The sequence below is a fragment of the Nerophis lumbriciformis genome, linkage group LG19 (genome assembly GCF_033978685.3).
Source record: "Nerophis lumbriciformis linkage group LG19, RoL_Nlum_v2.1, whole genome shotgun sequence".
NCBI classification, from domain to species: domain Eukaryota; kingdom Metazoa; phylum Chordata; class Actinopteri; order Syngnathiformes; family Syngnathidae; genus Nerophis; species Nerophis lumbriciformis.
Window position 1 is genome coordinate 6,340,473 of NC_084566.2, and position 26,648 is coordinate 6,367,120.

Here is a 26,648-nt window from a genome sequence, read left to right on the forward strand (position 1 = left end):
TGTTGGCCAGAGGGGGAGCGAGCACTTCTAATTTTTACACACACTTGTTATTTCATATGTTGACCAAAGGGAGAGCACTTTTAAAACCGACACACAGTCAATTTGAAAACTCCCTCCTTTTTGGGACAACACTAATTTTGATAGATTTCCCCACCAGGGGTGCAAATAAGACATTCTCTATTAGATGCAATGGTTTTCCGTATTGGGACCATGATTTCAGTCCTAACTTGTTCACCAATCCTCATATGGAAGGTACTTTTTCTTGTTGATGTCTCAAGAAGGGAGAAAATACAAGAACACACACACACACACACACAGGCCTGCTCCTCCTACCTTTTCCTTCACTTCCTCGCGCACACCCACTCATCAGTCAGGACACATACACGGTCTCACACAAAGCTGGAAATTGTAAAACTCTTTTCAAAAATCCACATTTCTCCCAATATGGTGTTTTTAAAAAATGTCCTTCCAAGAGATCCAAAACAAAAAGGCTGACGAAACAGATGACATGACAAAAGCTGTCTTTTAATTTCCAGTGAACGGAGCTGTACATTTTACAAAATATTTAGTAGTTTTAGTGTGGAGTTACTGACTGCTGTTTCTAAAAATTAGTGCTGTCCAAAGATACATAAAACATTAGTATTTGAATACAAATCCAATTTTATTGTCAGAATGTCAATGTATTTACAGTACTTGAATGCACTACATGTATTTGCTCAAACCTTGGTAACAGTTTTAAGCAAAGTCTCATCAGGCTGTATTTGGAAATGAAATTTGCCAGTGAGCACACCACCATACTTGCCAACCCTCCCGAATTTTCCGGGAGAGTCCCGAATTCCAGTGCCTCTCCCAAAAATCTCCCGGGACAACCATTCTCCCGAATTTCTCCCGATTTCCAGCCTGTCGTCAGGTCCGCTTGGCCAACCAAAAAGTAACCACAGAACACTATACCGTAAAGTGTTCTATGGTTACTTTTTGGTTGGCCAACGGTTTACATTGTATTGCGCACCCTGGCTGCAAGTGTGGGAGTCTTTTTTTCATTTTTTTTTCAAAACCTTTATTTATAACATTCAACATTTACATACAATCAAAAAAAAAAAAAATAATCAAAACAAGTACAGAAACAGTACAAAAACAGTACAAAACAGCACCAGGGGGGTTTGTAAACTCAATAAAGCAACTAAAGAAGAATGCAAAAAATATATATATATATATATATATATATATATATATATATATATATATATATATATATATATATATATATATATATATATATATATATGTATATATATATATATGTATATAGATATACCGTATTTTTCGGACTATAAGTCGCAGTTTTTTTCATAGTTTGGCCGGGCTCCAGTGCGACTTATATATGTTTTTTTCCTTCTTTATTATGCATTTTCGGCAGGTGCGACTTATACTCCGAAAAATACGGTATGTAACAAAATTTAAAACCATAGGCTCACACAAGTTCCGTAAATAATCCAAATTTGGAGCACAGCATCATCGTTTTCACAGCTTTTTGGTTGTTAGAGGTAGAGAGTGTTTTAATGTAGAGTTCTAAATCTTTTTTAAAGGCACAAAAAACAGGTCGGGTATTGACAAACTTACATTTATGAATATAAAACTTAGCCAATAGTATAATGAGGTTGCAAAGGTAAAATTTATTTTCCAAATTTTTTTCATGTAGTGTAAATCCAAATATCACATCTTTAAAACAAAGCACAAATTTGTCATGGGCAAGTGTGGGAGTCGGTTCTGAAGTATGAAGTAAAGAGACGTAACTTCATCACCTCGCCTGGTTATTGACTCCAACCCAGAATATTACACTGCCCATACCTATGCTTCTTCAAAGGCTGTGCTACTGGATGCAAAGCATTGCACTTTCAAATACAACAATGAGTAGAGAGGAGTGTTATGTGTGTATATGTGTAAATAAATGAACACTGAAATTCAAGTATTTATTTTATATATATGTATGTATGTATATATATATATATATATATATATATATATATATAATAAAATACACATATATAATAAAATACACACATATATATATATATATATATATATATATATATATATATATATATATATATATATATATATATGTAGCTAGAATTCACTGAAAGTCAAGTATTTATTTTAATTTACAAGAAATACTTGAATTTCAGTGAATTCTAGCTATAAATATACTCCTCCCCCTTAACCCCGCCCACCCGGAGCGCCCACCTCAACCCCCCGCCCCAAACCTCCCGAATTTAGAGGTCTCAAGGTTGGCAAGTATGCCAGTCACTCATCTTTGCACTGACGTATGCATTGACCTAATCACTGACCACATAACAACCCACGCTTTTCAGGTAACCATCCGCAGTCAAGGTAAAGGAGCATGCACGGTCAAAACGAATTGTGTGATAAATCTGCGTATATACATGATTAAAACAATAATAATTTACGATTAATCACATGAGATAACTCAATAATAATAGTGTATTATGACCCTCTCTTGTAGCTAAAGAGGTAACTTAACCACTATACTATCCACACTCAGCATATTACAGGCAGTATGTTCCACAGTTCTTGGATACAATGTCGTTGAATTACACAAGGGTACCTAATGAACTGTCCATTGAGAGTATATCTGTGTTTTTTTATGTTTTTGTATATCCTCTCTATGTGTTATTGTCTCCTCATTAGCCCTGCTGCGAGGGAAAAGGACCTATTCCCTCTATCCTCCTTGGAGCATCAGAATCCGCCTAGGCCAAGGACTAAGCCCCCGAGTGGGAAAACGGCACCCAGGAAAGAACCTCGTGGTGCCACCATGCCAAACAACACAGTTGCAACCCCGGTAGCACTACAGCAAACCACTGTGCCAACACCCACTGCCAGTGTAAATCAGGTTAGTTTGTGCATGTGTGTGTTTCCATCATCTCTAGTTTATTAGGCAATGGCAGACAAAAGTGTATTTTTATGATATTGAATGAGTATTTCATTGCTGTCATTTTTAGATAGCTTTATTAATGCATAACTCATGGATTTATGGAACAATAGAAAGTAGAGAGACAGTCAAATAGCGAAATATATGATATTATTTACAAGATGCAAACACACAATATTCATTGCACTGGCTTTATTCATAGCAAGAGATCAGACTTTTACTGTTGTTGTCCTCGGGTGAAGAAAAGGGTGATTTGTAACCAAAACACAAAATATGTAGAATTTAACTCATCCAGTAAAATCCCTCAAGAATGCTAATGTGAAAGATCAATGTAAGCTCATTTAAAAAAACACAGAGGAAGTAAATATCGCTTTACGCAGCACTGACAGTTTGTCATTTTGTGATCTTAGCTCACCTTTAGGGCTTTGTGTTTGTTGGCTCAGGAAATGAAAAATAAGAAGCAAAAGCAACATTGCAAAAGAAAACGTATGACCTCAACAAAAAGAAAAGAGCAGCACATCTGTCAACAGAATTTAACAGCTGTCACTGTTTAGTTAGAAGTTCAAATAAAAAACTTACATTTGAATATTACTGTGTCTTTTTGTTCCTGTTCTTGTAAGACATATATACAGGATTCAATCCCCAGTGAGAGTTTTGTCAGGAAGGTATTCTAATGTAAAGTACACACCTTCTCATTCAATGTGTTTTCTTTATTTTCATGACTATTTACATTGTAGATTGTCACTGAAGGCATCAAAACTATGAATGAACACATGTGGAGTTATGTACTTAACAAAAAAAAGGTGAAATAACTGAAAAAATATTTTATATTCTAGTTTCTTCAAAATAGCCACCCTTTGCTCTGATTACTGTTTTGCACACTTCTGGCATTCTCTCGATGAACTTCAAGAGGAAGAGGAAGGGTTGTCACTTCACAGGTGTCATAGATTTGATGCCTTCAGTGTCAATCTACAATGTATATAGTCATGAAAATAAAGAAAACCCATTGAAATGAGAAGGTGTGTCCAAATGTTTGGCCTGTACTGTGTATATATATATATATATATATATATATATATACACCGTATTTTCCGCACTATAAGGCGCACCGGATTATTAGCCGCACCTTCTATGAATTACATATTTCATAATTTTGTCCACCAATAAGCCGCCCCGGACTATAAGCCGCGCCTACGCTGCGCTAAAGTGAATGTCAAAAAAACGCTGCGCTAAAGTGAATGTCAAAAAAACAGTCAGATAGTTCAGTCAAACTTTAATAATATATTGAAAACCAGCGTTCTAACAACTCTGTCCCAAAATGTACGCAAATGTGCAATCACAAACATAGTAAAATTCAAAATGGTGTAGAGCAATAGTAACATAATGTTGCTCGAACGTTAATGTCACAACACACAAAATAAACATAGCGCTCACCTTCTGAAGTTATTCTTCATTCGTAAATCCTTCGAATTCTTCGTCTTCGGTGTCCGAATTGAAAAGTTGCGCAAGCGTGGTATCCAAAATGGCCGGTTCCGTCTCGTCGAAGTCATCGGGAGTCAGTGTCGCTGTTGTTCTGTGAATCCTGCCTTCCGGAAAGCTCGGACCACAGTTGTGACCGAAATATCTGCCCAGGCATTTACGATCCACTGGCAAATTTTGGCGTATGTCGTCCGGCGCTGTCTGCCCGTCTTAGTGAAGGTGTGTTCGCCTTCGGAGCTGTGTGAAAAAAGCCACCCGGCCTCTTCGCGTAAACTTCCCTTAACCACTCGCTCATCTTTTCTTCATCCATCCATCCCTTCGAGTTAGCTTTTATGATGACGCCGGCTGGAAAGGTCTCTTTTGGCAAGGTCTTCCTTTTGAATATCACCATGGGTGGAAGTTAGCATGGCAAGCTAGAACCACAGTGAAGGATGACTTCTCATTCCCTGTGGTGCGAATATTCACCGTACGTGCTCCCGTTCCACAGTGCGGTTCACAGGAATATCAGTTGCTGTGAAATACGGTAGTAATCCGTGTGCGGATGGAGAGATTGCGTCTTTTTATGAACCGGATCGCTTAGTAGGAGCCATTTTGTGGTCTTTACAGATGTAAACAGGAAATGAAACGTACGGTGATATCCGCGCGTTTTTTCTTCTTCTTCCGGGGGCGGGTAGAAGAAGAAGCTCTTCCAGTTCTATGGGGGCGGGTGCTTTCCTTGGCGGTTGCTTGCGTAGAAGAAGAAGCGCTTCCTGTTCTACCGGGAAAAAAGATGGCGGCTGTTTACCGAAGTTGCGAGATCGAAACTTTATGAAAATGAATCGTAATAAAGCGCACCGGGTTATAAGGCGCACTGTCAGCTTTTGAGAACATTTGTGGTTTTTAGGTGCGCCTTATAGTGCGGAAAATACGGTATATATATATATATATATATATATATATATATATATATATATATATATATATATAAAAACATATATAAGTCGCACTGGAGTATAAGTCGCATTTTTTGGGGAAATGTATTTGATAAAACCCAACACCAAGAATAGACATTTGAAAGGCAATTTAAAATAAATAAAGAATAGTGAACAACAGGCTGAATAAGTGTACGTTATATGATGCATAAATAACCAACTGAGAACGTGCCTGGTATGTTAACGTAACATATTATGGTAAGAGTCATTCAAATAACTATAACATATAGAATATGCTATACGTTTGCCAAACAATCTGTCACTCCTAATCGCTAAATCCGATGAAATCTTATACGTCTAGTCTCTTACGTGAATGAGCTAAATAATATTATTTGATATTTTACGGTAATGTGTTAATAATTTCACACATAAGTCGCTCCTGAGTACAAGTCGCATCCCCGGCCAAACTATGAAAAAAACTGCGACTTATAGTCCGAAAAATACGGTATATATACATATATATATGTGTATTGAAAACATTAGATTTTAAGGATATGAAGTTTATATATGACATGTCTTGAAAATTAGAGCAGAATGATAATGTCCACTGGTAGAATTCTGTCAACTTTGTCTGTTGATGATTTATTTGCTTCTTAATTTGCATGTGACAGACATCAGACTCCATGTGCTCAATTGTGAGACACGTGTGCTGCGATTATCACTGACATTCAAACATTAGCAAGCCAAATCATGTTGTGTTTCACAGACCAGTAAAACATGCTGGCAAAGCGTTGTGCCTAATTTGCATTATATTATCACACGCAGTAAATTATACTTAGCTCCAGTGCAGCAGATGGCATACTATATTGGCATAAACTTGCAAAAAAAAACTAAGTTGTATTTTTGTTATTCATCGGCTGGTGTGGAGGGAAACTTGTATGCCAATTTGACAATCATATTTGTTTTTCTTTTTGTTCAAACAGGAAAAAAGAAAGCACAGAGGCCCGAGTAGCAAAATCACGCCCAAGTCCAGAGAGTTTGTGGAAACGGATTCTTCATCCTCTTCTTCCGAATGCCAGTCTGATTTGGAGGAAACCATCAAAAACCCTGCTTTGCCGCCTCCGTCGACACGTACCGCAATTAACACACAGACTCTGTCCAACTCGTACACTCCTCCTCTGCCATGTTTCGGAATGGGAGGTCTGGGAGCCTTTGGAGGAAAGGGACTTTGTGTTCGAGATAGTAGCAATGTTACCACTACCATTAATAGTAGCACTAGTAGCATCAGCAGTGGTGGCACTGGGAGTGGTAGTAGCGCTAATACGTTGAGCATTAGCAACATAAATGCTTCATTTGGTACCTCGGTTCCTGATCCTGGAGGGTTAGGTGGACCTTGCAAAGACTTGGAGTCTGTGCCAACACACTTGAACATTGGACAAGATATGCCTATTTCCCCACTTAGGGAATACCAGGAGATTCAGAGTCTGTGGGTGAAAATTGACCTGAGTTTGCTTGACAGGGTGCCTGGGCGAGGTTTTGGTCAAATATCCCTGGTGGGGATGATGGAAAGGGACAGAACTGAAGGAAGAGGGTGTGAAAGACCAGGGGAAAAGGCGGTGGTGTCTGACAGGGAGAGACAAAAACAGGGTGACAGAGAATGGCAAGGGCCCAGACAAAGACAGAAGTTAGCTAAAGGGGAGAAGCTGGGGGAAGAAAATGAGGCATTAGTGCAGGACACAGAGAGGCAAGGTGACAGGGACAGATTTACAGACAGGGACAGGCAGGCTGACAGAGAGGAGCGAGAGAGGTTCAATTTAGGAACGAGAGACAAGGCGACAGAAGGAAGAAGAGAAAAATTATGTCAGGGTCTCGGATTCCCGGACAACCACTGTGTGCAGGAGAAGAGTCTTCCAAGGCTACCTGGGAGGACAGAAAGGGGGGACAGTGGAGGAAAACACCGGAGGCAAGCAACTGGCAACATGGTTGTCCTTGCAGAAAAGCACACGAGCAAGAGCAAGAGGAAACACAAGGTGCACAGTTGTTGTATTTTTTATTTTTTTCCTTACACAACCTCTATTTTCTTACTCATGTCAATGTCCTGTCTTCCTTATTTTCCCAGTTGGACCACAGTGAACCTTCCATCAACAGCAATAAAAAGCTTCAATTGGACAAAGACTGTCAGCTACTCCCACCCTGCATTTCTCCAATACACAACCACAAAAACAGCTCTGTGGAGTAAGTATTGACAGTCAGCAGCTCAGCACACACTAGGAGGAACTCTTTAACAGCTGTCTTGCAGAAAGTACTTGAAAAACAAATACTTGAGTAAAAATATGTGGCCATGAGTTTGGTAGAGGGCAGCACGGTGGGAAAATGGGGTTAGTATGTGTTCCTCACAATACGAAGGTCCTGGGTTCAATCCTGGGCTCGGGTTCTTTCTGTGTGGAGTTTGCATGTTATCCCTGTGACTGCGTGGGTTCTTTCCGGGTACTCCGGCTTCCTCCCACTTCCAAAGACATGCACCTGGGGATAGGTTGATTGGCAGCACTAAATTAGCTCTAGTGTGTGAATGTGAGTGTGAATGTTGTCTGTCTATCTGTGTTGGTCCTGTGATGAGGTGGCGACTTGTACAGGGTGTACCCCGCCTTTTGCCTGAAAGCAGCTGGGATAGGCTCCAGCACCCCCCGAGAGGGACAAGCAGTAGAAAATGGATGGATGGATGGACTTTGGTAGAAGTTAAAGTCACATTCTAGAAAATTACTTAAAGAGGACCTTTATACAAAAACAACTTTTCTTACCTGATGATACCCCATTTTGTGTATTTGAAATCAAACCAAAGAGGCATGGCGAAGATATTTAGAAATAATCTTGCCTTCTTTCATACTTCCCCCAAACAAGCCTGTGAGGTAGGATGGATTATCTTGGCAAAGAAAACAAATGTTCACTAACACAGATTTAGACATATTTATAACATAACATATTATAACATATTTGTGAACAATATTTGAGAGGAATAGGTATTTTGTATATATTGTAAAAGTTTTAGATCTTTGAGTTCGACTTGTGACGGTGCAGCGGGAGAAGAAGACGGCAGTGAGGCAGTGACGTCGTTAGCTCTTACGTGCGTGAGGTGTGTGATTATCCAAAGATATGTAGTGTGACTTCTTAATCCTCTTCGTCCCTGATGGGACATAAGGCTTTGACGATCTGTCTCCATCTGGATCTGTCTTGAGCAACATGCTGTGCCTCACCCCAGGTTAGGTTCAACTCCTTCAGCTCAGCCGTCACCGTACGCCGCCACGTGTTCTTGGGCCGGCCTTGCTTCCTTTTCCTAGGTGGAGTCCAACGTAGAGCGATCTTGGGGATGCGGTCTTGGTCCATCCTGAAAACATGCCCAAGCCATTGGAATCGGCGGCATTTGATCTCTAGCACCACACTGTTGCACTTGGTCTTCTTGTATAGATGTGCATTGGATATTTTCTCGGGCCAGAAGATTCCACAGTTTCCTGAGGCATCCATTGTGGAAGGCCTCGACTTTTTTCATGTCGTAGGATGTTACTCGCCAGCACTCCGAGCCGTACAACAATACAGATTTTACATTACTGTTGTAAAATCGGACCTTTGTTCTTAAGTTATATTGCTTGGACTTCCAGATGGTGTGTAGTCTAGCAAAAGCACCCTGTGCCTTTCCGAGTCTTGCTCTAATGTCCTTTTGTGCAGAGTTGTCCCTACTGACGAGACTTCCCAGATAGGTAAGGTCCTCAACATAGTGGAGAGCGTGTCCATTCACTGTGATTGGTACGTCTGGAGTGGCATTAATGCACATCACTTGTGTTTTGGACACATTTATGTTCAGCCCTACCTGTGTGACTTTGTGTGGTATTTATATGAGCGTGGTTACCAGAGGGTGTTGAGGGTGCGTGTTGGGATCGAGGCGGAAGTCCAAAGAGGGCAAAGCAGGCTCGGGAAGTCGAAAGGCAAGGCGGATGGTCAAGGACAGGAGCGAGGGGTCGTGGTCAGTGGGCAGGCGTGAGGTCGAAGTCCAGAGAGGCAAGAGGAGATCCAGAGGGGGTCCAGGAAGACGGGACACACATCTCGACGACGGGGAAGGGCTACGGGAAGCTGGAGGACGACACAACACGACGGGGAGGGAACACAGGGAGAGAGATAGCACATGCGAGAAGGCTGGAGACGTGTTGGCTTACTGTACGGGTACGAGAAGCTACGTTCTGGCACTGGATCTCAAGACGCGCTGGCTTATGAAGGCTGGTTGCTCGTCAGGGGCAGGTGCGTTGATTGCTGATCGCTTGCAGTCGCGTGGAGGCGCACCCACATCCGAGAGAGAATGCCCGTGGGCGTGGCCCGCAGTGCGCTCAGCAGAGCGCACAGCAGGATGAGAGGCAGCAGGAGTGTGACTCATAACACAACTCATGCAAAATGGGAGCAAAAGCGTTATATATTTTTGTTCAGGTAAAAAGCTGGTGCCAGAGCATCTCAGGATCCGTGAGGGTTGATATGGTAAAAACATTTCAGATACATAAGAGGGCGCAAGGCCATTAAGACATTTGAAAACTAATAATAGAACTTTAAAATAGACCCTAAATCGGACTTTAATGCTACTTTAAAACTGATGTAATGCGCTCCCGCCCTCTGGTCCTCGTCAGCACGCGTGCAGATGAGTTTTGTAATAATTTTAGAGTTCTGATATTATTGCATTATTGCAATATACATTCATTTATACCCAATTTTTCTTTACAATAACCTGATAACCATCAGCACGTAACCGATTGAGGTGGGCTGATGTGTCTCTATGCAGCTCTGACCCATGACCAATCGCCTTAAGGTCTTCAACTCAAGCCCTGCTCTGTGTTGACTCGGATCTACATATAGAAATGGAGTCACTGTGATCTCCCACCGTCTGTTTTCATGATTACAGAGGTTTATATTTAAATGTTAATGAAAGTGCAGTGGAGTACAAATTACACAGTGACTTTAAAAAAAGATGTATGATGGTCTTGTACATCAGAATAAGATGAGTGCCGCTCTGCATAAGAGTTAACGTGGCAGATGAAAATGTTTACCCTACATCTCATCCCTATCTCAGATAATACAACAAGAAAGAAAAGTTAGGCTGACCTGGAATTGAACCCTCTGCATCATGCGCCAGACGTCTCAGTGTGCGGATTGTCTGTATTTCACCCAAGAGGCTTTTTATAGTAGCTGTAAACTGCCTTATGTGATTACTCGACTCAGAGCCCTTCAGCAGTTTCTAATCTGTGACTTTTTGGACAAATTATCACGGCTTGGTCCGTGAAATCATCTCAGTATAAATTAATGGCTGAAAATTAGTATTTGGAAAAAGCAGCTTTGTTGTTATGAAAGCCAAAAAGATGTTCACAACTGGCCGAGTATTGTACTGTACCACAATATTTGGCAGATATAACGTGGTCATTTTGTGCGAAAAGGCTGCAATTTGGTGTTAGTTATCGCTTTGAAAGATGTATGAGGGCCTTGGAATACACGCACAAACGCACATGCACACAACATTCATTCACAAACAACACACAAATACACGCACATTAGCATAGTCGTACACATTTGCTCACATCCATTATTCTGAACACTCACATAGCCATAGCCCGCACACACACATACACACACACACACAGCAACTAATTAGTTTTGTCTCTCAGGTTTTGTATATTATCACTAATGTCTAGGCCTGCGGTGCTGTTCTGCGAGCTCAGCAACTTTCACATTGCATCAACCCCCCAGAGCTTCTAGTGAGAGGAAAAACATAAAAATATTATCTATGGTGTTGCAAACAATATGAGTCAGAGGAGCTACAATAAGGCAACTGAGGGACTAATCATCTGTGGTTTACCATGGAGGAGAAGAAACTACTACTTACAGAGAAACTCATCATTCAACAACATATGAAATGAATACATAATGCAATAATTAGCAAAGCACTGAACATGTTTGCGTTATCAACTTCAGAATATTTTTGCATATCTTTGAATTAGGGATGTCCGATAATGGCTTTTTGCCGATATCCGATATTCCGATATTGTCCAACTCTTTAATTACCGATACCGATATCAACCGATATATACAGTCGTGGAATTAACACATTATTATGCCTAATTTGGACAACCAGGTATGGTGAAGATAAGGTACTTTAAAAAAAATAAAAATAAAATAAAATAAGATAAATAAATTAAAAACATTTTCTTGAATAAAAAAGAAAGTAAAACAATATAAAAACAGTTACATTGAAACTAGTAATTAATGAAAATTAGTCAAATTAACTGTTAAATGTTAGTACTATTAGTGGACCAGCAGCACGCACAATCATGTGTGCTTACGGACTGTATCCCTTGCAGACTGTATTGATATATATTGATATATAATGTAGGAACCAGAATATTAATAACAGAAAGAAACAACCCTTTTGTGTGAATGAGTGTGAATGAGTGTAAATAGGGGAGGAAGGTTTTTTGGGTTGGTGCACTAATTGTAAGTGTTTCTTGTGTTTTTTATGTTGATTTAATTAAAAAAAAATTAAAAAACAAAAAATAAAAACGATACCGATAATAAAAAAAACAATACCGATAATTTCCGATAGTACATTTTATCGGCAGGCTGATATTATCGGACATCTCTACTCTGAATACATATAGTTGTTTTAAAGTGATAAAAAAATATTATCGTACATGAATATTCTTTAAAAGTATGCCATTATTCCAACAGAACTGTCCCCATCAGTATGTTAAATCTTAGTTAAACAGTGTGGTTGAAGGGAGAACAGATCCTCAAGACAAGAGCTCATATTTTCATTTAGTGTTTGTAAGAGACTTTTTTTGTTTCAGTTTCAAAGAAGGTTAGCTCAGTGGACTTGTGGTTAGAGTGTCCGCCCTAAGAGTGGGAGGTCGTGAGTTCAAAACCCCGGCCGAGTCATACCAAAGACTATAGAAATGGGACCCATTGCCTCCCTGCTTGGCACTCAGCATCAAGGGTTGGAAATGGGGGTTAAATCACCAAATGATTCCCAAACGCGGCGCACGCTGCTGCTCACTGCTCCCCTCACCTCCCAGGTGGTGAACATGGGGATGGGTCAAATGCAGAGGACACATTTCACCACACCTAGTGTGTGTGTGACTATCATTGTGACTTTAACTTTTTAACTTTTTTTATTTTCCTTTTATTTTCATTCAAAATGGTCTAAAATTTCACATGAGTTTATTGGAACCTGCTAGGGAATTCAATCAATCAATCAATGTTTATTTATATAGCCCTAAATCACAAGTGTCTCAAAGAGCTGCACAAGCCACAACGACATCCTCGGTACAAAGCCCACATAAGGGCAAGGAACAATTCACCCCAGTGGGACGTCGATGTGAATGACTATGAGAAACCTTGGAGAGGACCGAATATGTGGGTAACCCCCCCCTCTAGGGGAGACCGAATGCAATGAATGTCGAGTGGGTCTGACGTAATATTGTGAGAGTCCAGTCCATAGTGGATCCAACATAATAGTAAGAGTCCAGTCCATAGTGGGGCCAGCAGGACACCATCCCGAGCGGAGACGGGTCAGCAGCGCAGAGATGTTCCCAGCCGATGCACAGGCGAGCGGTCCACCCCGGGTCCCGACTCTGGACAGCCAGCACTTCATCCATGGCCACCGGACCTGTGCCCCCCGCCCTCCACAAGGAAGAGGGGAGCAGAGGAGAAAAGAAAAGAAACGGCAGATCAACTGGTCTAAAGGGGGGTCTATTTAAAGGCTAGAGTATACAAATGAGTTTTAAGATGGGACTTAAATGCTTCTACTGAGGTAGCATCTCTAATTGTTACCGGGAGGGCATTCCATAGTACTGGAGCCCGAATAGAAAACGCTCTATAGCCCGCAGACTTTTTTTCGGCTCTGTGAATCACTAATAAGCCGGAGTTCTTTGAACGCAGATTTCTTGCCGGGACATATGGTACAATACAATCGACAAGATAGGACGGAGCTAGACCGTGTAGTATTTTATACGTAAGTAGTAAAACCTTAAAGTCACATCTTAAGTGCACAGGAAGCCAGTGTGATAAGATTTTTCCGGTTCCGATTGCACTTTTGATTCTGCTTAACGATTTGGTTCTTTATTGGTTCTCTTATCGATTCTTATTTGGGAAAAAAAGATAACAATTTGATGGATTAGCATTAGAGATGTCCGATAATGGCTTTTTTGCCGATATCTGATATTCCGATATTGTCCAACTCTTAATTACCGATTCCGACATACTTGCCAACTCTCCCGAATTTTCCGGGAGACTCCCGAAATTCAGCGCCTCTCCCGAAAACCTCCCGGGACAAATATTCTCCCGAAAATCTCCCAGTTTTCAGCCGGAGCTGAAGGCCACGCCCCCTCCAGCTCCATGCAGACTTGAATGAGGACAGCCTTTTTTCATGACGGGAGGACAACAGGGTGACAAGAACTAAATCATCCAGACTAGAGATAAATTGTATTATTATGTTCATCTTACCTACAAATAAATATTTTTGTTAATTAAAAAAAACAAAACTAAATACATTTTTACTATATTTTGCTAAAAACATCCAAATTAATTGTATTTTTATTTGTATTTTTTCTGACTCCTTATTACATCCAGCCATAGAATTATACATTAAAATAAACATGTTTGAAATAATTAATTTTAAATGATCATAGTAATTCATTTAAAATGACCATATCTAATTATTAAAATAATTGCTTGTTTATCAACAACTTTAGCATTTTATTCATTACATTTTGAAGCTCTCAGAAGCCAAGTTATGTTATATTCCTTAAGATTTATTTATGCAAGTTTGAAGTATCAATATTTTCAGGATGTATATATATATGTGTGTGTATGGAATGCTTGACTTGGTGAATTCTAGCTGTCAATATACTCCTCCCCTCTTAACCACGCCCCCAATCACCCCCCCCCCCCCCCCCCCCCCCCCCCCCCACACACACACACACACACACACACACACCTCCCGAAATCGGAGGTCTCAAGGTTGGCAAGTATGGATTCCGATATCAACCGATACCGATATATTACACTTGTGGAATTAACACATTATTATGCCTAATTTTGTTGTGATGCCCCGCTGGATGCATTAAACAATGTAACAAGGTTTTCCAAAATGAATCAACTCAAGTTATGGAAAAAAATGCCAACATGACACTGCCATATTTATTATTGAAGTCACAAAGCATTATGCAGTTTTACCTTTAGATCAGTTAAACGCGCAATTGGAAAAAAAAACCTGCCTAGCAGAACAGCGGCCCAACTGGCTGTAAAGTGGCATGTGATACAATCAATATGCCCTGCTTGTACAAACGTTTGTATTTGCTAATATCCATATATTGAAGGGGTAAAGTTATCTGACCTCAGATTTTCGGAATTATTTATCATACAGATAAATATGATTGGAAAGACTTACTCCTAACATGGCTTTTATGTCTGATATCAATTTATAATCATTTAAGCAGAGGTCCTCAATTAAAAAGGTCTGGACCACGGGTCTCTAACATTTATACTGAAGTGCTCTTTCAGTCAATTATATATGTGTATATATATATATATATAATTGACTGAAACATGACATCATCGCGCCAAGTGCGTGCTCTTTCAGTCAATTATATATGTATATATATATATATAATTGACTGAAAGAGCACGCATATATATATATATATATATATATATATATATATATATATATATATATATATATATATATATGTGTATATATATATATATATAATTGACTGAAAGAGCACGCACTTGGCGCGATGATGTCATGTTATCGATGGGAAAATGCAAGAAATGTAATGCCGAGCGCATATCATTATGTCAAGATAATGGCACTAGCATTTACTTCCATCCATCCATCCATCCATTTTCTACCGCTTATTCCCTTCGGGGTCGCGGGGGGCGCTGGAGCCTATCTCAGCTACAATCGGGCGGAAGGCGGGGTACACCCTGGACAAGTCGCCACCTCATCGCAGGGCCAACACAGATAGACAGACAACATTCACACTCACATTCACACACTAGGGCCAATTTAGTGTTGCCAATCAACTTATCCCCAGGTGCATGTTTTTGGAGGTGGGAGGAAGCCGGAGTACCCGGAGGGAACCCACGCAGTAACGGGGAGAACATGCAAACTCCACACAGAAAGATCCCGAGCCTGGGATTGAACCCCAGACTACTCAGCACCTTCGTATTGTGAGGCAGACGCACTAACCCCTCTACCACCGTGCTGCCCTAGCATTTACTTAATTTAAGAATATTTTTTTAAATATTGAGAAAAAAGGTCTCATATTTGTGTTTTCTATTAAGAAAAGTGCACTTGTTATTAGTGAGAAAATACTTATTTTAAGGTATTTTTGGGGTTCATTAAGGTTAGCTAATTTTACTTGTTTTGGAAAGTCTTGACAAGCCAAATTTTCTTGTTCTATTGGCAGATAATTTTGCTTAGTTCAAGTAAAATGCCCCTAACATTTTTTTTTTCTTTTCTTGTTTTTGAACACTGACTTTTTGCAGTGCAATCACTGTGTCCTGTGTCCATACTGCCATTAAGTATGCCCATGGGGGTCACATTGTCTTCCACCATGCATTTGTTAATTTAGCTTGATGTCAATACAACTATGTAAAGGTAAGTACCACCCACGCTGGTTAATATGCGTTTTCGGAGACGACTACGCTTACAAGCACACTCAAATATTAACAATACATCACAAATTGAGGAATTGTTAATATTGGATGGGTAATAATAACGACTTGAATAATAATGATTTGTCTATCTCATCCACATTACTGCAAGAAACTCAAACATTACAAGGTTACATTTCCAAATCCCGTGACATCCAATATTGCAATGTTGTTGCAATATTAATTGTGTGTACGTGTGTGTGTTTGCCCGTATGTGTGTGTGTGTTCCACAGATCTCTGAGCAGGAAACAGTCCTGGCGGCACGATGAGAAGCTACTTCCTCCACTTCTTTCGCCCCTCTCTGAAGAGCCCCCGCATAAAAAGAGCTGTGAGGGCAGTTCATCGCTCAGCCAGGAGGGCGGAGCCACTGGGACGCTCCCTTGCCCCATTTCCTCGGTACACAGACACAGGAGAGGAGAAAGCAAAGCATTATCACATGCAAGAAACAATGCTCCAAGTGTAAGTCTCAACTTTAGCTTGCTCAATTAAATTGTTTATAAATATCGCACATAAAACATTTTAAAAATATATACAGCGTAATAAATATATATTTATTTGAATTATTTTTTGAATGTATTTATATGTTAAAAGTTCCAAATCAATAGTATTGTTGATTTTGTTCATTAAATTTGAATAATGCATTCCACTGATTTAATAAGTGGGGAATTAAGAGTACCGTATTTTTCGGACTATAAGTTGCAGTTTTTTTCATAGTTTGGCCGGGGGTGCGACTTATACTCAGGAGCGACTTATGTGTGAAATTATTAACACATTACCGTAAAATATCAAATAATATTATTTAGCTCATTCACGTAAGAGACTAGACGTATAAGATTTCATGGGTTTTAGCGATTAGGAGTGACAGATTGTTTGGTAAACGTATAGCATGTTCTATATGTTATAGTTATTTGAGTGACTCTTACCATAATATGTTACGTTAACATACCAGGCACGTTCTCAGTTGGTTATTTATGCCTCATATAACGTACACTTATTCAGCCTGTTGCTCACTATTCTTTATTTATTTTAAATTGCCTTTCAAATGTCTATTCTTGGTGTTGGGTTTTATCAAATACATTTCCCCAAAAAATGCGACTTATACTCCAGTACGACTTATGTTTTTTTCCTTCTTTATTATGCATTTTCGGCCGGTGCGACTTATACTCCGAAAAATAAAATAATATTTTGCATACCAATGGCAAATATATATCACCATACACTAGTATGAGGAGACAACCCTCTTACTAAAGAAGGCATTACTTGTAAAAACATGTTATTAACTTTAATCATACAAGGGCAAAATAAATGTGTAGAAGTCGCTTCCTCACGGTTCCACTGATACATACGTCAGAGTAGCCAGGCGTGCAGAGTTGAACAAAGGTTTAATGTTTTTCAACAAGCTCCTCAGATAATCATTCCCTCTAGGACTTTTCAGTCTCTCCAAAATCCTCCCTCCTCTCCTGTTCCTGGCCGCTACTGTTAAAGACAACAGGTGATTAGATAACTCGTACCACCTGGGAAATCTAATCACCTGTTCAGCTGTGTCTCGCAGCCGGCACTGACACGCCCCTGTCTGTCGGTGCGCTGTCCTCAGCACCATGGACAGGGGCGGCGATCTCCGCTCCTGCAGGCCGCTGGCCACGCCTCCCTCCACAAAATGTAAAGCAAATTTGTGTTATTCCTCATAATACTACCATAAATAGAGCCCAAAGAGCTGACTCAAAAGCATTAAATGGTCACAGCAATTGTTAGTACTCTAGGTCTTACTTAAAAGTCTCTTTTCCTCCAAATAAAGGGTGAGTCACATTATACAGTAGCCACAAAAAGTTTGGTATATTGGGCTTCCATGTGAAATTTGTTAGATTACTACTGCTATTTGTTAGAGAACAGCAAGTTCTCTAATTAAATCTGTAACTTAGTCATTGTAATGCAATGCTTTCTACAGCTCACAGATAATCATATTGAGAAGCCCTGTGGAGACAGTTGCCATGCCAATGGGCAGTCGGAATCAGATGCCTGGTCGGAACCACTGATGGAACCTGCAGAACCTCCCAGACCGAGACTGTCCTTTAGTGACACGTATGTACAAACAACTTCTAACAATGTTGCCAGACGGTAAATGAAAAAATATCGCACCAAAAGCTTTAAGCTTGATCGTATTTTGAAGATTTGACGTGGCTTGGGACCCTGTGCCACAGTAAAACATTGTACCGTGACAAGTGTGTAGTATAGCATTATGCAGTTTTACCTTTAGATAAGTTAAACACGCTATTGGAAAAAAAGCTGCTCGAGCAGAACAGCACCCCAACTGGCTGTAAAGTGGCATGTGATACAATCAATATGTCCTGCTTGTGTTTGCTAATATCCATATATTGAAGGGGTAAAGTTATCTGACCTCAGATTTTTGGAATTATTTATCGTACAGATAAATACGATTGGAAAGACTTACTCATAACATGGCTTTTATGTCTGATATCAATTTATAAGCAGAGGTCCTCAATTAAAAAGGTCTAGACCACGGATCCCTAACTTTTTTTTGCACCAGGGAACCGTTTGATGTAGGCATTATTTGAACGAATGTGTGGCAGATAAATGTACAGCAAAAATAAGTGCATGAAAAATGCAACTCATCATAACACTGAATTAGTAAGAGCCCTGGCCTTTGTTTTTTACTAATTTTTGCTTATTTTTTACTAAGGTATCTGATGCTGTATACATGTTAAACATCATTGTTGAGGACAAGAGCATACATATATAATACAACTAAATATACTTGCCATTAGTTCCAATGTATTTCTATAGATGTTGTATTTCTATGGATTTCTATTTCTATTCGAAAAGTTGTGTATTCATATTTTGAGCAATATTTCATACATCAATACACTTATGAATGCTTTTTGGTGCAATTTTCCATGCATAAACACATGTGTTAATGCTAATGCTTCATGAATGTTGTTTTATAAAAAAAAATCAACCTGCCACGGACTGCAAATGGCAATTAGCACATGTGCCAATCTGGCACATGTATATGTTATATGTTCATTAATGCGCATTGTCCCATCTTACAAAGATATAACAATTGGCAAATTCCTATCAAGAGTTTTATTATACGTCTATGAACAAGCTTATTGGTAGGTCTACTCTATTGGGACAGGCAAAAGTTAAATCGGAAAAAATGAAGTCGTTTTTAAATATTTAATGTTTCTGTCGCCCGGAAGCAAATGTATCACAGACGGTTGGGGACCACTGGTCTAGATTATGTCACTGTATAATTTGCCTAATTGGCCATGATAAAAAAAAGACAAATTAACACAAAACAAATGTTCACCTATACCTTGTTGCATCAGGCTATTTGCTCTATTTCTTAATTTTAGCTGTTGAAGGTTAAGTGTCACTAAAGCAGTGTTTTTCAACCTTTTTTGAGCCAAGGCACATTTTTTTCATTGAAAAAAGGCAGAGGCACACCACCAGCAGAAATCATTAAAAAATGAAACTCAGCAGCCGATATTGACAATAAAAAGTCGTTGTCGCAATTGTTGGATATGACTTTAACCAAGCATGCATCACTATAGCTCTTGTCTCAAAGGAGGTGTACTGTCACGACCTGTCACATCACACCCTGACTTATTTGGACTTTTTTGCTGTTTTACTTCTTGTCTTGCGCTCCTATTTTGGTGGCTTTATTTGGTATTTTCCTGTAGCAGCTTAATGTCTTCCTTTGAGTGCTACCCCCCACACCTGCTTTGTTTTAGCAATCAAGAATATTTCAGTTGTTTTTATCCTTCTTTGTGGGGACATTGTTGATTGTCATGTCATATTCGGATGTACATTGTGGACGCCATCTTTGCTCCACAGTAAGTCTTTGCTGTTGTCCAGCATTCTGTTTTTGTTTACTTTGTAGCCAGTTCAGTTTTAGTTTTGTTCTGCATAGCCTTCTCTAAGCTTCAATGCCTTTTCTTAGGGGCTATCAACTTAATTTTTGGTTTAAGCATTAGACACCTTTTTACCTGCACGCTGCCTCCGGCTGTTTCCGACATCTACAAAGCAATTAGCTACCTGCTGCCACCTACTGATATGGAAGAGTATTACACGGTTACTCTGCCGAGCTCTAGACAGCACCGACACTCAACAACAACACATAATTTGCAGACTATAATTACTGGTTTGCAAAACATATTTTTAACCAAAATAGATGAAATTAGATAATCTCCCACGGCACACCAGAATGTATCTCACGGCACACTGGTTGAAAAACACTGCACTAAAGGACAGGAGAGCATCGCTAATAATGACTACCGCTGGTCAAAGCCTGTGTGGCACGCTTCCACACCGTGTTAATGCCAAGCCTGCGGAGGTGCCCCGTATGTCTGGATCTCTACTCTTGCAGCGTATTTGATTTACGGAAATGCATGACGAATGAAAAGCTTTGGCAGACCAAAATTAGCCCTTGGCCCACATATTAATGGCCCTTGATGTAAAGTAAAATATGTGTAGGGTCATTATCATTTTGACATCAGATGACTCAATTGATTTGATAATGAGCTGTTCTAAGGCCAATTTTGAATACACTGAGTCAAAAGTTTACTTTTTCTTTGATATTTAGTTTCCTCCATTCAGTTTTAAATCACCATGCGAGTGAGCCTTACTTAGGCCAAGTTATATTTGGAGCCGCCATGTGTTGCGAACTATTTATTTTTGGCTAAATTACTTATCTGTTCCAACATGCTATGTACGTAATTTTTTATGTTCTCTGTCCTGTATCCAGAGTCCGCAGTGCAGACTACTACATGCAGGAGGCTAAAAGGCTAAAGCACAAGGCAGATGCATTGGTAAGTGTATCTACATATCTTTCACACACACTCCCAAACACACACAGTGACACTTCCATGAACTGGTGCATGCTCGAAGATAGCTTCACAAAGATGGCAGGAGAATGATTTATAAAAAAAACAAAACAATGTGAAGACAGAGCTAACTGTAATTGTGTGTGTTCTTGCCGAATTGTGTGCATCTGTGTGTGTTTAAGTGTGTGTAGTGTAAAATCCGTCATATCAAGGACTGTACTGTATAATTTGTGCTATTTGTTGCACCATTTTTTCTCCAAAGGGAACTTTGCATTCTGATGATGCCTGCAAGATTAAACATCATCAAACGAGTTATCTGATGTCTTTAGGCAATGAAATTAGATTTATTAAACTGGTTATTTATCTCATGTTTACGTGTGCTTCCTCTGATTTATCTGAAGATTTGCTGATTAGTCGGTAAATGACTCAAAGAGAAGACAATGCTATTTAGACATTCATAGCTGTTTTATTTCATTTTTGGTATTTTGTCTTTGTTTGTTCCTGTCGGTGTATAGATCGACAAGTTTGGAAAAGCTGTGAACTACGCAGACGGCGCTCTCTCTTTCATTGAGTGTGGAAACGCTATGGAGCGAGATCCTCTAGAGGCCAAATCTCCTTACACGATGTACTCAGAAACCGTCGAGCTAATCAGGTATGAGTCGATCTATGAGGTGTTTTTTAAACCGAGTTTCGCTCGCAATTTAGATACGCGGTAGAAAAAAAATCTTATGAAACATAAATTCTGGCTACGACTACTTACCCTTCTTTCATGGTCATAGGGTTGCCAACTCCCTGAAAAATAGTTAATATCTGTGTATACTGTACGTGCTCCCAATTGGAAATGTATATGCGGATGCCTGTAAATCCAAGGCATGCGGAAATACCTGTTTTAGTGTTTTGTATACATTTAGAAAACCTACTCAGTGGCCTTGTGGTTCGAGTGTCCGCCCTGAGATCGGTAGGTTGTGTGTTCAAACCCTGACCCAGTCATACCAAAGACTATAAAAATGGGACCCATTACCTCCCTGCTTGGCACTCAGCATCAAGGGTTGGAATTGGGGGTTAAATCACCAAAAATGATTCCCGAGCGTGGCCACCGCTGCTGCTCAATGCTCCCCTCACCTCCCAGGGGTGGAACAAGGGGATGGGTCAAATGCAGAGGGTAATTTCACCACACCTTGTGTGTGTGTGACTATCACTGGTACTTTAACTAACTTTTTTTATACATGTCTCACACTACAAATTCAGAAATGATCCAAGGTTAAGGTTTCATGTGAAGAACAGGGCATGCTGGGAGCTATGGTTTCCCAGCTAAACAAAAAAAAAAATCTAATGAATCATACATGTGATTGTTTGTAGAGTGAAACGTTTACATTAAACGACAAAATATAGCGTTATTTAGTGTAACGACTAAACTCATGGGAAAGATTACTTCAATGCGTGATTACATTCCCGCATTCTTTTGTTGCATATGCCTGCGCAGCTGCAGGGGGTGCAAGAATTACATTAAGGAGCATGTTTTTGCCTTTTTTATTTGTGTCAAACAATTTTTAGACTCCAAACTGAATTTAATTAGATACACGTCGTGGAGTTACTTCATTATTTGAGGAAAAAAAGTTGTAAAAATGTGTATTAATTTATTTCGAACATGCATACAGTAACAATATGGTAAATAACATATTTACAGTTTCTCATTATTACATGTCCGTTTCTCACCCAGGCCTTCAGTGATGTCCTACTTAGTCCGACTTCACCTCTCAAAATACCGTAATTTATGTCACCACATGGACACGGCTGGAGATAATATACAGAAACCCACTTGCACACTGCTGGACATTGAAACTCCTCAACAGTGTACAAAACGGTCTATTTTTCGGAGCATTTAACATTCAATAAACCTGCTTCAGCAATTAAAACATATCTTACGTGGTACTGTCAAAATTAAAAGAATTGTATTAAAAAAAAAATAAACATGAAGAAATTAAGAAATAAAATATTTGAACTCACAATTTGTAGCACCCATTCGACGCTGTATAAGCTAGTGGTACCGCTCGTAGTCATCGGTTGATTCGTGTGAAAGTGGTGGGCAAACCATTTCACCGCCGGGATAGCTTCCGGTGTCGGCCGATGTAGTTTCTCTTAATTATATTTCTTGACCTTGCAAACTAGGAAGCCAGCCTGACTGACCGGAAAAGGCAGGACTAAATAGCTCTCTGATTAGCGCTTGGGAACAGGTGAGCGTCCCGATCACTAATCAGAGATGGGTGAAAACAATAAGCACCCATGGTAACTGAAAACAAACCCAGCGGTGCACAAAACAGGAACTGAGGGAGTCCAAAAACCAAACAGAACATGATCCGGGCAGCGGATCATAACATTTATGACCAGAAGTTCTCTGGCTAACTCTAGCTGGCTAACTAGCCACCACCGAGGTGAGACAGAGTGACAGTCAAGGCAAAAGGAACAACAAACGATGCCAGAAAAGTAAAACAGAAATTATTTAATAGGTGAGCGATGCTAGCAATGATTGACTTAGCTAGTGGCAAACTACCACTGATTTTTTTACAGACTAGTATTAGATATGGGGCAAATATGTCCTTTTTCAGGTCAATACAGGAAAATGTTCCAAAAAACTGGTGTCACAAAATATATTTTTCCAGTAGGACTGTCAAAAATAACATGTTAACTCAAGTGATCAATCACACAAAAATGATTGCATTAAACATATATACATGCAGATTAGTCACGCAAGTTATTTTGACCGTACATGCTTTTTTACCTTAAAGGCCTACTGAAATGCGATTTTCTTATTCAAACGGGGATAGCAGGTCCATTCTATGTGTCATACTTGATCATTTCGCGCTATTGCCATATTTTTGCTGAAAGGATTTAGTAGAGAACATCGACGATAAAGTTTGCAACTTTTGTTCGCTGATAAAAAAGCCTTGCCTCTACCGGAAGTAGCAGACGATATGCGCGTGACGTCACAGGTTGTGGAGCTCCTCACATCCGCACATTGTTTACAATCATGGCCACCAGCAGCGAGAGCAATTCGCACCGAGAAAGCGACAATTTCCCCATTAATTTGAACGAGGATAAAAGATTTGTGGATGAAGAAAGTGAGAGTGAAGGACTAGAGGGCCGTGGGAGCGATTCAGATAGGGAAGATGCTGTGAGAGGCGGGTGGGACCTGATATTCAGCTGGGAATGACTAAAACAGTAAATAAACACAAGACATATACTCTATTAGCCACAACACAACCAGGCTTATATTTAATATGCCACATAACAAACACCTCCCCCCTTCCGTCCATATAACCCGCCAATACAACTCAAACACCTGCACAACACACTCAATCCCACAGCCCAAAGTACCGTTCACCTCCCCAAAGTTCATACAGCACATATATTTCCCCAAAGTCCCCAAAGTTACGTACGTGACATGCACATAGCGGCACACACGTACGGGCAAGCGATCAAATGTTTGGAAGCCGCAGCTGCATGCGTACTCACGGTACCGCGTCTGCGCATCCAACTCAAAGTCCTCCTGGTAAGAGTCTCTGTTGTCCCAGTTCTCCACAGGCCAATGGTAAAGCTTGACTGTCATCTTTCGGGAATGTAAACGATGAAACACCGGCTGTGTTATCCGGCACAACAGTCAGGGGGTGCATTCTACGGCGGGGGGTGCGTTATCCGGCACAACACCTGCCGCAATACACCGCTTCCCACCTACAGCTTTCTTCTTTGCTGTCTCCATTGTTCATTGAACAAATTGCAACAGATTCACCAACACAGATGTCCAGAATACTGTGGAATTTGGCGATGAAAACAGACGACTTAATAGCTGGCCACCATGCTGTCCCAAAATCTCCTCTACAATCCGTGACGTCACGTGCCGGCGTCATCATACCGAGACGTTTTCAGCAGGATATTTCGCGCAAAATTTAAAATTGCACTTTAGTAAGCTAACCCGGCCGTATTGGCATGTGTTGCAATGTTAAGATTTCATCATTGATATATAAACTATCAGACTGCGTGGTCGGTAGTAGTGGGTTTCAGTAGGCCTTTAATCGCAGTGGGTTACCTGAAAGGCTGCACGTGTTGTTATAAGGTCAGTGATCAGGTCAATGCGTACATCAGTGCAAAGAGGAGTGCAGAGACTCCGACTGGTGGACTCACTGGCCAATTGCACTTCTAAATACACCCTAACTGTCACATTTTGAGCAAGTAAATTACATGTATACAAGTAAAACGTTTAAAGAATACTTCCAGATGTCATTCTTACAAAAAAGTGCATTTGTGTCTAAATAATAGGGTCTTTTTAAAGTTCATTTAAACGAGGCAAGCGAGTAATAACCTGTGAATAATCTGATTAAAAATGTTATCTAAAAATGGAGTCTAACATGCTTTCCCAGCCGTTTCTGCCACATTTTCAAGTAATCTTGGATGACTCCCTCATCGTCAGGACATCGTCTGTCTGATGACACCCTAAGGAAAACATTCCTACATAGCCAGGTTCAGAGAACTGGGGTGTTGCTTCAGCATGGCGTTGTTGTTTTCGGCCAGGAACTATGGGCCATTGTAAGCAAGTGCATAGCAATGGTAACGTAGCCACAAGTTGTCCTGCCACAACTCTCGCCTCTAAGGATCTCAATGTCAGACGGTTAATCATCTGACCCTGTGGAAAGAAGTCACATCCAGGAATGCATTCAACATCAGCGGTTCTGGATCGTATATATGTCTGAATCAATGATCAATTAAGAAAATGCAACCGTTTTAAAAAGATCACATCCTACATGACTGAGGGCTAACTACAGAGTAACCAACTCCGGTCCTTAGGTTCAACATAACGTGATGTGCAAAGGGAGACTCTTTCTTTCTATTATGACAAACAACCTGAGTTGAAGGCTGAAGAACTCCGGTTCATGCTCATCCATCCTGCTCAAGTGTCCTTAAGCACGACACTGACTCTTTTCTGGAGCTTCAGGGCTGCTAATTTGCACCTTTGGTCTCTGGGTGAGGGGAGCAGGAGGAAGGACGCAAATTTTGCAAGAGATCAATAAAGCATAAAGGTGTAAGTCGTCTCCCTTGATTCACCTGCCACTGCTGAATTTCATTTAACTGATTAAGCACCTCAGGAAGCAATAATGTGTCGCTGATTGGGTCACTGAAGGCAACAGGAAACAGGTGACCTCTATAGGTCTTTGTGGAAAGCCCAATCAATAACCAAAGGCAAAGGGATCCTTCTACAGTGTCATATAAAGCTTCCTTTGACCGTAGACACTGCCTATCGACAGCCAAATGTCTAACGTCTGGAATCAGATCAACCTAACCTTAACCTTTAAGCTCAGTAATGAGTGTGTCTCTTCTTCAGGTATGCAATGAGGTTGAAGAACTTCACCAGCCATTCAGCCACCGTTGCTGAGAAGAAACTTGCCGTGTTGTGGTATGATTCCCTTTTTTCTGCTTGTACACTGCAAAAACTGAAATCTGAGTAAGATTAAATATCTCAAATAAGGGTGATATTTGCTTATTTTCTGTCTGATAAGATAATTCTTCTCACTAAGCAGATTGTATGTTAGAGTGTTTTACTTGTTTTAAGTGTTTTGGTCCTAAATTATCTCAGTAAGATATTACAGTTGTAGCTGAGATTTTATGATCTATATTGAGTAAAACATGCATGAAACTAGAATATCAACTGTTGCAAAGCTGTGTCAT

General features: G+C 40.1%; 1 protein-coding gene across 1 annotated transcript in view; it reads left to right on the plus strand.

The window, feature by feature from the left end:
* aff2 (AF4/FMR2 family, member 2) overlaps nt 1-26,648 on the plus strand; it is a 429,950-nt gene that overhangs the window by 377,426 nt on the left and 25,876 nt on the right. Inside the window, exons 15-22 of the mRNA XM_061979661.2 lie at nt 2,710-2,911; nt 6,324-7,370; nt 7,460-7,575; nt 16,320-16,545; nt 18,032-18,165; nt 20,852-20,915; nt 21,446-21,582; nt 26,305-26,376. Of these exons, the coding sequence (XP_061835645.2) occupies nt 2,710-2,911; nt 6,324-7,370; nt 7,460-7,575; nt 16,320-16,545; nt 18,032-18,165; nt 20,852-20,915; nt 21,446-21,582; nt 26,305-26,376 (1,998 nt within the window). The remainder of the gene's footprint in view (nt 1-2,709; nt 2,912-6,323; nt 7,371-7,459; nt 7,576-16,319; nt 16,546-18,031; nt 18,166-20,851; nt 20,916-21,445; nt 21,583-26,304; nt 26,377-26,648) is intronic.